The sequence below is a fragment of the Gekko japonicus genome, unplaced genomic scaffold (assembly GCF_001447785.1).
Source record: "Gekko japonicus isolate JY-2015 unplaced genomic scaffold, Gekko_japonicus_V1.1 scaffold653, whole genome shotgun sequence".
Taxonomy (NCBI): domain Eukaryota; kingdom Metazoa; phylum Chordata; class Lepidosauria; order Squamata; family Gekkonidae; genus Gekko; species Gekko japonicus.
In genome coordinates this window covers 78139-90519 of record NW_015171524.1, presented here as the reverse complement: position 1 = coordinate 90519, position 12381 = coordinate 78139, and the positions used below count along the sequence as shown (strand labels likewise).

The 12381-nt window shown below is 48.4% G+C and overlaps 1 protein-coding gene across 1 annotated transcript in view; it reads right to left on the bottom strand.

Annotated features, from left to right (window-relative positions):
- MTMR10 (myotubularin related protein 10) overlaps nt 1-10432 on the bottom strand; it is a 62066-nt gene extending 51634 nt beyond the window's left edge. The window contains exons 1-2 of the mRNA XM_015419491.1: nt 10406-10432; nt 6856-6916 (exon numbers count right to left, since the gene is read on the bottom strand). Coding sequence (XP_015274977.1) covers nt 6856-6916; nt 10406-10432 — 88 coding nt within the window. The remainder of the gene's footprint in view (nt 1-6855; nt 6917-10405) is intronic.
- Nucleotides 10433-12381: the final 1949 nt, after the last annotated feature.

The window sequence follows — 12381 nt, the reverse complement described above, 5'->3', positions numbered from 1 at the left end:
TTCCCTGAAATGCGGCAGTGTTCTCCCTGCTAGGAATTTTTTGTGCGTAGGGGGAACAAGCGCTTCAGTGGAAGACACGCTCTCCCACCTACGCCTTGGCCAAATGCCCACAGCCCCTTGAATGGTACATGGGGGAAGACCAGCCTTGTGCCTCCTCCGGCCTGCAGACTCTCTTCCTTGTGCCCACAAGGGCAGAGAAGTATTTTATGTGTTTAGATATAACACCATAGAGTCCACCTCCAAGGCAGCCACTTTCTCCAGGGGAACTGATTTCTCTCATCTGGAGATCAGTTGCAATTCCAGGGGATCTCTTCCAATTCCGGGGAATCTCTAGGCCGCACCTGGAGGTTGAGAACCCTGCAATCCTGGGCTCCATGCCCCTGAAAGCCTACTTCTGGCCCCTCCCTGGCTATAAAGGGGGAGTGGCATAAAAACAGGCCCAAAGCCTAAGGAGATTTCTAGCCAGTTTGGTGTAGTGGTTAAGTGCGCGGACTCTAATCTGGGAGAACCGGGTTTGATTCCCCACTCCTCCACTCGCAGCTGCTGGATGACCTTGGGCAAGTCATAGTTCTGTCAGAGCTGTTCTTGAAAGAGCAGTCCTCGCAAGAGCTCTCTCAGCCCCACCTGCCTCACAGAGTGCCTGTTGTGGGGAGGGGGAGGGAAAGGAGATTGCAAGCCACTCTGAGACTCCCTCTGGTACTGAAGGGCAGTGTTTCCTCTAAGGTGAGTTAGTGTGAGTTAGCTCACAGTTTCTTAGCCTCTGGCTCACACGTTTTTGCCTTAGCTCAGGAAGGATGGCTCCAGAGCAAACTAATTTACACAGCAGCCGAATCACACGCTCACAACTTTCATGCCAGTAGCTCACAAAGCAGAATTTTTGCTCACAAGACTCCCCAGCTTAGAGGAAGCATTGCTCAAGGGCGGGGTATAAATCCAGTCTCTTCTTCTCTCTCTCTACTAGGTTTTAACAAGGCAAGCAATGGTGAATCTCGTTCCTTCTTACCATTTCTTTTGAGCATACTCTATATTTCCTATTGCATATGCAAATCCATCAGGAGAAAGGCGGAAGAGGGTTTCTACACCCTGGGAGTTCAGTTACGCTGACCTCAGAAAATTACTGAGGCCTGCATGCCTAACAACCACCCCTAACAATCACTGAATAATCATGACAATCTCAAACCTTCTTAAGCAAATGAGCTCATTTGCCCTTAATTGGGCATCACTGGCACTGCATGACTGACCACCTGTGGTGGATTTCCTTTCCATACTAAAAACAACCATAGCACCTTCTGTAAAGTTTACACAACTATTTTCTTTTCTTTTTTTAAAGGAAGGAAATAAAACTGAGCTGCTGAAGCCGGCTCTTCAAATCCCTAATACACATAAAGGACCCGTAATTTCTAAACAGACCAGCGAGAGACTGAGATCTTAGAACCCCTGAGTTTGTTTATTTACTTAATTCATTTAGATCCCAGCTTTTCCCTCAATGTGGGGACCGTGGTGGCTCAGAAGTGAAGACGCTGAGCTGCGGACAGGAAGGTCTGTAGTTCGGCAGTTCGAGACCCGAGTGTCACTAATAGAGTGATCTCCTGTCACTGGCCACAGCTTCTGCCAACCTAACAGTTCAAAAGCAAGAAATGGCAAGTAGATAAATAGGTACCACTTCAGTGGGAAGGTAACAGCGTTCTGTGCCCCTCGGTGTTTAGTCATGCCGGCCACATGACCACAAGAAGTCCTTGGACAGCGCTGGCTCTTTGGCTTGGAAACGGAGACGAGCACCGCCCCCTGGAGTTGGATTCGACTAGCTTTCGAGCAAGGGAAACCTTTTTCCCCCAATGGGGACTCAAGGCAGCTCACATCATCTCCTCTCCTCTGTTTTATCCTCACAGCAATCTTGTGAGGTAGCTTGGGATGACGGAGTGTGACTGGCCCAAGGTCACCCAGCGAGCTTCCATGGCACGAGCAGGGATTTGAGCCCAGGTCTCCCAGATACTAGTCTGACACTATTAACCACTACACTATCCTGGCTCTCAAGCAAGGGTCCAAACACCATGAGTTTTAAGCTGTGGCCTCCAGAGTTGATTTACTGAACAACACACACAAATAGTTATAACTAACTTATTTAGCTTGTCTGGGCTACAGTTAGGGTTGCCAAACTCCAGGTGGGGCCTGGAGAGTTCCAGGAATTCCAACTATTCTCCAGACTCCAGAGATCAGTTCCCCTGGAGAAAATGGCTGCCTTGGGGGATGGATTCTATGGCATTACACCATGAAAACCCTCTAGGTATTTCCCAACCAGGAGTTAGGAACCCTAGGTACAGTGCACACAGAGTTGAGAACTGTGATGTAATCACTCCGCAACAGAGCAAGGGACGCCAATGAGCAGAATGCAACTGAATCTGTTGAAAAGTATTAACAAGTGCCTGATTTTGTGTCTTATGGCTGCAGAGGTTAGCACACTCAGCAACACGGGCAAATCTTCAAAATATGTCATTTTTTATGTATGGGGTCGATGAAGTTCTTTCCCCAGAAGCAGCACCCTGACTATTTGCAGGATTCTACCGGAACAAAATCCATCTCTCGCTTAGATTCTGCAAGGGAGCCAATGCATGGACTTGGAACAGGGAGCCTACAGTTCACACCCCATACGCTTAGTCCCCTAGCTCAATGGATGGCTTGTGGTCAGCCCGTATCTCTCAGCCCGACTTACCTAACAAGGAGACTGTGAGAATTAAATGGGGGAGAGAGAAACCATCTATGCCACAGGTTTCAAACTCATTTGTTACAAGGGCCGGATCTGACAAAAATGTCACTTTATCAGGCTGGGCCATGTGTGCCATAAAATGTAATGCCAGGTACCGGAGATATAACCTGTATAAAGGACAGCAGCTGGAAAGCTCCAGATTAGTGTACCCTCACTACAAGGCCTCGTGGACTGGGAGAGGGGTGCAAAGGAAAACCCATATGCATGGACTGGAGAGCCAGCAGTGCAGCACAGGGCAGATGCTCCGGTGCTGCTTGACTGCTGCAGACGAGGTTGTTCCACCATGCTGAAGCCACATTTGGAGTGGTTCTGCCCACTCCCACTCCCCTCCAAACAGTCTCCTGTTCCTTCCCCTGCACTAGTTGCTCGCGGGCTGCAAAACAGCCCTGGATGGGATGGTTCCAGCCCCTAGTTCTTATATTTGACACCCCTGATCTATGCCACCGTAAATTCTGTGGTGGGCCAGCAACAAAATAACATGACCGGCACTGATGTGGGAATCAACAGGACGACACATTTATGTCACTTCTGTACTGCCGGCTCTGTGGATGATAAACTGATCGGGCCCAACTGGCTCACAGCTGCTGCCTCTACCTGAGAACATGGTCTCTGAATGCCACTCCATGCATCCTTGCTGTCGGGGGAAGGAGCAGAGGTACGGAGCTGAAGCATTCAAGACCATCTCAATTTGATCTTGCTGGGTGAGACAAAAGGGAAATTTACAGCTGTGCTGTATCAGGCGGAGGCAAAAATAGAAGTGCTAAGTAACTCCCTCTCTTCCTCTGACAGAGCAAAGCACCTTGCTCTCCTTCGGGTGCACTCTCATTAGCAGCTGAGCGCAGCGTGTTTTAAGCCGATCTCGGAGCTTCATTTCAAAGGCTCCAGTGCGCCATTCGACGGCGGTACGTGTGCAAATGAACCCCAGTACAGGAGCAGGCCCCACAGTTAGTATTACAGCAAGCAGCAGATTAGACTCTGTCGGGAAGGCAGCCCGGTTTAGAAACATGGAAAGATGGGGGGGAAAGAAGAACAGCAAGAGGAAGATGGCATCGGCACTGTGGCTGTTCAACATCGGCATGCCAGCCTCCAGCTAGGACCTGGAGATCCCCCAGAATCACAGCTCGTCTCCAGACTGCAGAGATCAGTTCCCCCGGAGAAAATGAATGATTTGGAGGATAGACTCTACGGCATTGTATTCCACTGAGGCACCTGTCCTCTCCAGGCTCCATCCCCAAATATCCAGGAGTTTCCCAACCTGGATCTGGCAACCCTACAGTCCCTGGTCCCCCGCCAGTGGCCAGGAGGGACAGGCAACCTACTTTAACAAAGAGAAAGCAGAAGAAGAGATTGGATTTCTACCCCGCCCTTCACTACCAGAAGGAGTCTCAGAGCGGCTTACAATCTCCTTTCCCTCTCCCTCCCCACAACACACACACACCCTGTGAGGCAGGCGGGGCTGAGGGAACTCTTTCAAGGACTGCTCGTGAGACAACAGCTCAGAGAGAACTTGTGACTGACCCAAGGTCACGCCAGTAGCTGCACGTGGAGGAGCGGGGAATCGAACCCGGTTCTCCCAGATTAGAGTCTGCGCTCCTAACCACTACACCAAACTGGCTCCCAGGGTGGCTCTAGAATGCCAGAGGTAACTCCGCTTCATTACGTTCTCCTTCAGCACAAGCCCCAGGAGGTCTCAATCACTGCTTATCCCAGGTCCTTCTGCCTCCCCCCCAACGAGAGAAAGGGAACTGAGGACACCAGATGTCCATCTTCTGATCTGTCAAGACATCTGAATCCCCCTTTAGAGGGGTCCGGATTGGCAGGATCGGCTAGACTTAAGAGTGACCCTTTCTTCTAGCTCTCAGTGACGGCTGCTGCCGCTGACAATTTTAGAAAGTGTTTGCAATGTGTTTGCGCAACACCTACAAGAAAGCTGGCCCATTCTTCCAGACGGAACACCAAGTTCTGCTGGCTTCAGAGCGGAGGCGTTTTAACCCTATAATCAACTTAACAGACAGCTGCTCTAAAATTATCTGCTAATTTCCCCCCAGAAGAATTGCGCTTCCCCTAAGAGGGGGGTTTACTTTATCACAGCACAGCCGCTGCCCGCTCTCCCCCCCCCTTCCCTGGCTCCCCGGCAGTGACCGCGTTGCCGGGAGTGGAGAAATCTCAAATGCCAATAAATCACTCAGCGTAAACAGCTCAGCTCTGTCACTGTGGCAGAAGCAATTGAGACAGGAGCGGTACAAGCCCAGCTCCTTCTCGCCCCTGTGTTTACATCAGTTATGACAAAGGAGAAGCCGGAGGGACTGAATGTTAGGGCTATGTGTAAACACGAGCAGACTAAAGGACACAGGTGCCGCAAGTGCCTGCCATTTCTTTTGCAAATCTAATAACTAAATGCTTCACACTACATCGATAACTCGAGAAGTCATTTGCTGAGAGCAGCACGTCCACAGATCTACCCAACATTACTCGAACGAGTACCTAGCACAAGAACACCACCCACTTATCTCCACATACAGTGTGCCCCCTTCCTAAATTTTAGCACATGCAAACATGATGTAGAAGGGAAATCCGTATCTGGAAGCTAGGTCAGCACGAGTGTTCCCTCTAAGCTGAGTTAGTGTGAGCTAGCTCACAGTTTTTTAGCCTCCGGGTCACACATTTTTTGTCTCCGCTCGGGAAGGATGGCTCCGGAGCTAATTTACGTAGCAGCCAAATCACTCGCTCACAACTTTAATGCGGGTAGCTCACAAAGTAGAATTTTTGCTCACAAGACTCCACAGCTTAGAGGGAGCCATTGGTCAGCACTCGCTTGATCGGCACACAAGTGTCAAGTCCCTCAGATTTGCTTCCACATACCATAAAATAAGCACATGTGTTTACTTGAATCAGAGAACGCACAGGGAAGGTCTACGGCATGCACCTGCCGAAGACGGAAGCTGCGGAACGGCAAACAACCCAGAGATTGTGCTGCAGTCATCCATTGCTGAAATTCAATCTGTGCGGGTGTCGCTTTGCTCAACCCACGGAGCTCCTGTTGGAAGGGATAAATCTGGCAGCTCAAGGAGAGGAAGCCAGGAGATAAGTATCTGAGACACCTAACGCACTCTCTCTCTGTCATTACAGTGCCTTGGGTGTAGAAAACCACAGAGACGCCTTCTGTAAAGAGCTGCCACCCAAAGCAAAGTGGAGAAACGTTTCAGAAAGGGAGGAAAACAAAAGCGTTTGCAATGAATGCAGAGCAAGATGAGGAGCACTGCATCAAGGTCAGTTTCAAACGGTAGCCGTGTTCCTCTGCAAGATTCAAGTCCAGTTGCACCTCAGAGACTAACACAAATTTTGGAGTAGAAGCTTTTGACAGTCAGAGCTTCGTACCTGATAAAGGAAGTTTGGACTCTCAAAACCTTATACTCTGAAAATTTGGTTGGCCTCTAAGTTCCTAATTGACTCAAATCTAGCAACCAAGTTACTAATACAAACAGAACAAAAATCCCAGTATTAAATCTGTGCAGAAGACATAGTTGAATAAAGAGTAAATCCTTCAGGAACAATAATAGAGAGCCCAGTGGCAATTTAAAGATAAATATGTTGTAGCACAATCTTAGGCTGGACACTGGGACTAGGATGTAAAGCCTCTGCTCTGAACACAGAAAGTGCCAGTTCTAACAATCCCCAGCGTCTCCAGTGAAAAGACTGGATTGCATGCGATATGCAAGGCCTTTGCCTGAGACCAGTGTTCCCTCTAAACTGAGTTAGTGTGAGCTAGCTCAGAGTTTTTTAGCCTCCGGCTCAAAAGTTTTTGTCTTAGCTCAGGAAGGACGGCTCCAGAGCAAATTAATTTATGCAGCAGCCAAATCGCTCACTCACAACTTTAATGCCAGTAGCTCACAATGTAGAATTTTTGCTCACAAGACCCCACAGCTTAGAGGGAGCATTGCCTGAGACCCTGGAGAGCCGCTGCCAGCGGGGCAGACGATACTACGCTTGAGAGACCGAGGGCCTGACTCTGTATAGGACAGCTTCGTGTTCATGAAGTCATCACCTTTTTGTTGGCCCAAACCCACTCTGAAGCTGCATGGATCGCTTACCTGGCAAAAGCACTGGTTCCAACTTCTTCAGCCTGGGTTCTGGGGTTATCTTCTCTTCTGCCTGAAAAGAGGTGGCAATAAGATAGATGTTTTTATTTATCGAAACCATCTGCATAGCTTTTGAAGGGCCCTAGCCTGAAACAAACAATTAATCTGTCCAGCAAAGCCAAGGCGCTGATCCTCCAAGAGAGCTGCGTATATTCTCTGTCCCTTATTGTGTACAACCAAGTTGTACACAAAAATCCCACTATTAAATCTGCGCAGAAGACATAGTTGAATAAAGAGTAAATCCTTCAGGAACAATAATAGAGAGTCTGGTGGCAATTTAAAGATAAGTTAATATGTTGCAGCACAATCTTAGTCTGGACACTAGGACTAGGACGTAAAGCCTCTGCTCTGAACACAGAAAGTGCCAGTTCTAACAATCCCCAGTGTCTCCAGTGAAAAGACTGGATTGCATGCGATATGCAAGACCTTTGCCTGAGACCAGTGTTCCCTCTATGCTGAGTTAGTGTGAGCTAGCTCACAGTTTTTTAGCCTCCGGCTCACACATTTTTGTCTTAGCTCAGGAAGGATGGCTCCAGAGCAAATTAATGTACACAGTAGCCAAATCGCTCACTCACAACTTTAATGCAAGTAGCTCACAATGTAGAATTTTTGCTCACAAGACCCCACAGCTTAGAGGGAGCATTGCCTGCGACCCTGGAAAGCCGCTGCCAGCGGGGCAGACGATACTAAGCTCGAGAGACTGAGGGCCTGACTCTGTATAAGACAGCTTCGTGTTCATGAAGTGATCACCTTTTCGTTGGCCCAAACCCACTCTGAAGCTGCATGGATCGCTTACCTGGCAAAAGCACTGGTTCCAACTTCTTCAGCCTGGGTTCTGGGGTTATCTTCTCTTCTGCCTGAAAAGAGGTGGCAATAAGAGAGAGGTTTTTATTTATCGAAAACATCTGCATAGCTTTTGAAGAGCCCTAGCCTGAAACAAACAATTAATCTGTACAGCAAAGCCAAGGCGCTGATCCTCCAAGAGAGCTGCATATATTCTCTATGTTTTATCTTAGCTTCCCACATTACACGATGACAAATCCGTTTCCCACCACAGGAACACACAGCTCAGAGCCACAGTCAGTCCCAGATCCCGAGTATGCCCGTCCCTATCTTTGGTGGAGCTGAACACACACACACACACACGTAATTGTTGTGTACACATTATATTTTTAGGTGTATACCTAAAAACAAATTGTGAAACTGCCTGATTCAGACAGCTGAGGCATAGTTTTCACAATCTGTGGAAGACACAAGACAAGGTCAGTTGCCTGAACTTTGTGCTCTCGGCAAAGCCGCTTAAAAGCCATCATTTTGCAGTTGTTTCAGCTTACTGACTGCTAATACAGCTGGTCATCTTGTGAGTGTGTTGCTTGGGGAAGGACACTGACCCCTACAACAACTTTGGAAAGCCCTTCCTCGGGAAGTCCGCCAGTCCTTCCAACTATTCAGTGTTACATCAAGAACTTTTCATTTTCCCCTTCATTGTACAGGGGTGTGAACCCTCTTGCTGTTCTTATGTACATTCTAATTGTTTTAAATGGTTTCTTTCACATTGACTCCCAGAAATGCAATGGACATGATACTTCATTTGCAACCCACTTTCCTCCCCAACGTGGCCTACAACATTCTCCATTTTATCCTCAGAACAACCCTGTGAGGTAGCTTAGGCTGAGAGTGTGTGTGGCCGGGCCCAAAGTCACCCTGCCAGTTTCCATGGTGGAGTGAAGATTCGAACCTGGATCTTCCAGATCCTAGTGCCCAGCACTCTAACCTACTGGACCGCGCTGGTTCTCTAAACAACAACAACAAACCTTTGCAGTGCTTAACTCCGATAACTTAATTTTTAAAAATCCTAAATCAAGGAAAGAGTTTTCCTCCAGGACAGATTGGCCAAGGGACCCTGGAGAACATAAGAGAAGCCAACCTTGGATCAGGCCGATGGTCCATCCAGTCCAACACTCTGTCACACAGTGGCCAAAAATACCAGGGGCCATCAGGAGGTCCAGAAATGGGGCTAGGACGCTAGAAGCCCTCCCCCTGTTTCCCCCCCCCCCCCGCTAAAGCACCAAGAATACAGAGCATCACTCGCCCCAGATGTAAGAACATAAGAGAAGTCAATGTTGGATCGGGCCAATGGCCCATCCAGTCCAACACTCTGCCGCATGGTGGCCAAGAATACCTGGTGCCATCAGGAGGTCCAGCAGTGGAGGCTTTTTGTCTTCCTCCAGGCATAGGGCAGAGATCACTGGGGGAGTGGGGGGGGGTCGCTGTGGATTTCCTGCATTGTACAGAGGGTTGGATTGGATGACCCTTGGGACCTCTTCCAGCTCTATGTTTCTAAGGTGGTTGTTTTTGTCATCGCATGACAAAACACACACATACACACCCACACACCCCCAAAACAACTGATGTTAACTGGCAATAACTCTTGGTCCAGGGATGGGCAGTTGGCAGTACAACCAACTCTCTTCAGGGTCTCCTGAGGAAGAGATTCATTGCCACGTTAACTTCCTGCTCTGTCGCTGCAGCTCAGTATTAAACTTGGTATAATTCACACAAGTATTTCATGAGCGAAGCGAGGTACAGCCAGGCGGGAGTCACTGACAATTTGTACGTAGCAGGGAAGGCGGCCAACCCCACAAAAACACTGATAGCTCCTGATTGGCCTAAGCCTGGGAACCACTGCTTGAAACGACCCGGAAAAAAAGCCCTAGTAAGCAAGTTTTGACAAGCACCATGTGTCAGCTTTTCCTTTTCTGGTTGTATTCGGGCATACTAGAATGTCACCGTTCCCACCCTTTTTAAAAGTAGCAGTCCCTGCCCAACATTTTCAGACTTAAAATTACTCATGCAGTAAGGCTCACAAACGAACGCTTTGTCACAGTGAAGAACAAATACGTTCTCTTCCACGCCTTTGAATTTTTAGTAACAAATTTTTTTTGGTCTGCTTTAAAAACACGGCTTTAAGCTGAGCAGCTACAACGGCAGATCGGCTCTATTAAAAAGATGGTCATTTGCTTTTGTTACGAGGACCCTGTATTTGGATACTGTCAACCACTGGTTCTATCATATTAACTGCACCAAAAAAATTAAAACATCTATCATCCTGTACTGCGAAGCAGAGAAGAAAGTTGAGGAATTTATATTTTATAAAAAGCAGAGGGAGAGAATTGTGTTCTGATAGTTTGAAGAGATCCTCTTGCAGCTAACAGGCCCTTTCATTTTAATGTGATACACCTTGGGCAGTGCAATAATTCAAAACAAATTAAATTATTTAAGCAATTAAAAATACGCTGTCTAGCTTATCACCAATGCTCCCTCTACGCCGTGGAGTCTCGTGAGCAAAAATTCGACTTTGTGAGCTACCGACATTAAAGTTGTGAGCGAGCGATTTGGCTGCTGCATAAATTGGTTTGCTCTGGAACCCTCCTTCCTGAGCTAAGACAGAAATGTGTGAGCCAGAGGCTAAAAACCTGTGAGCTAGCTCACACTGACTCACCTTAGAGGGAACACTGCTTATTACCATCGTTCAGGCATACAGACAGTCTTTTTAGCAAATGTATGAAGTTAAGAAATGCACGCCTGCCATCCTGTACTATTTTTTTTTTTAAGTACAGTTTGGATGTAGCCTGGGGAACCGCTGAACTAAGTGACACCTATTTTACATCTAAATGTGATCCCTGAAAAGGGCTTTTCAGATTAAGGGACTCTCCCCCCTTTAAAAACCTGCAATACGCCAGTGACAGCTGTGGACACCCAAAGCCCACCCACACACCCTCTTCCTCATTTCCCCGCTAAATGTTTGCATGGTGATCCTATGCACACTTCCTCAGAAATCACTCTGCGCTCAACACACAATAAGCACACACAGAGGTTTGCAGCCAGATCCTATCTATGCAGGAAGAAGAATATGTTTATGTAGAGTGCTAGTTAACCGCCTTTCAACCAAGAAGCCAGGTCTGCATAGGCGTCTTCCAATATATGATAATGACGACCATCGTACAAATATTAAGAGTTCTAAAACACCCAGGGATGCTTTCCCCAGCAGCACCGTAAAAGCGTTTATCCCAACATAAGAACATAGGAAGATAGAGCAGACCAGTGGTCCATCCATTCCACCATCCCATCTCACGCAGTGGCCAGGCAGTTCCTCTGGAGGGCCAACAACAGGGCATGGAGGCCGAGGCCTTCATAAGAACATGAGAAGAACCCTGCTGCATCAGACCAGTGAGGGTCCATCTAGTCCAGCCTCCTGACTCACACAGTGGCCAGGCAGTTCCTCTGGAGGGCCAACAACAGGGCAGAGAGGCCAAGACCTTCCCCTGAGGTTGCCTCATGGTTCTGGGATTCAGAGGCTTAGTATGCCTCCTTACCGAGGAGTGAATTATTGAGGTCTGGGAACCTCAGTATGCCCCTTTACCTGGGAGTGAATGATTGAGGTCTGAGACTCTCAGCATGCCCCTTATTTAGGAATGAAGTATTTCAGTCTGGAATCCTCAGTATGCCCCTTTACCGAGGAGTGAACTATTTGGGTCCGGCTCACACATTTTTGCCTTCGCTCAGGAAGGATGGCTCCAGAGCAAACTGATTTATGCAGTAGCCAAGTCGCTGGCTCACAACTTTAATGCCAGTAAGCTCACAAAGCAGAATTTTTGCTCATGAGACTCCACAGGTTAGAGGGAGCACTGCCTGGGAGTGAATTATTTGGGTCTGGCATCCTCAGCATGCCCCTTTACCTGGGTGTGAATTATTGAGGTCTGGGACTCTCAGCATGACCCCTTACCCGGGAGTACATTATTGAGGTCCGGGACCCTCAGCATGCCCCTTTACCTGGGTGTGAATTATTGAGGTCTGGGACTCTCAGCATGACCCCTTACCCGGGAGTACATTATTGAGGTCCGGGACCCTCAGCATGCCCCTTTACTTGGGAGTGAATTACTTGGGTCCAGGTCTCTCAGCATGCCCCTTTACCTGGAAATGAAGTATTTGAGTCTGGCATCCTCAGCATCTCCTGCCAACCTAGCAGTTCGAAAGCAAGAAATGGCAAGTAGATAAATAGGTACCGCTTCGGTGGGAAGGTAACAGCATTCCGTGCGCCTTGGCGTTTAGTCATGCCGGCCACATGACCACGGAAACGTCTTCGGACAGCGCTGGCTCTTCGGCTTTGAAACGGAGATGAGCACCGCAACCCTAGAGTCGGATTCGACTGGCTTTCGAGCAAGGGAACCTTCACCTTTACCTATCCTCAGCATACTCCTTTACCCCGGCATGAATTATTGAGCTCCGGGACTCTCAGCATGACCCCTTACCCAGGAGTACATTATTAAGGTCTGGGACCCTCAGCATGCCCCTTTACCCGGGAGTGAATTATTTGGGTCCAGGACTCTCTGCATGCCCGTTTACCTGGGAGTGAAGTATTTGAGTCTGGCATCCTCAGCACGCCCCTTTACCCGGGAGTGGAATATTTCGGGGGAG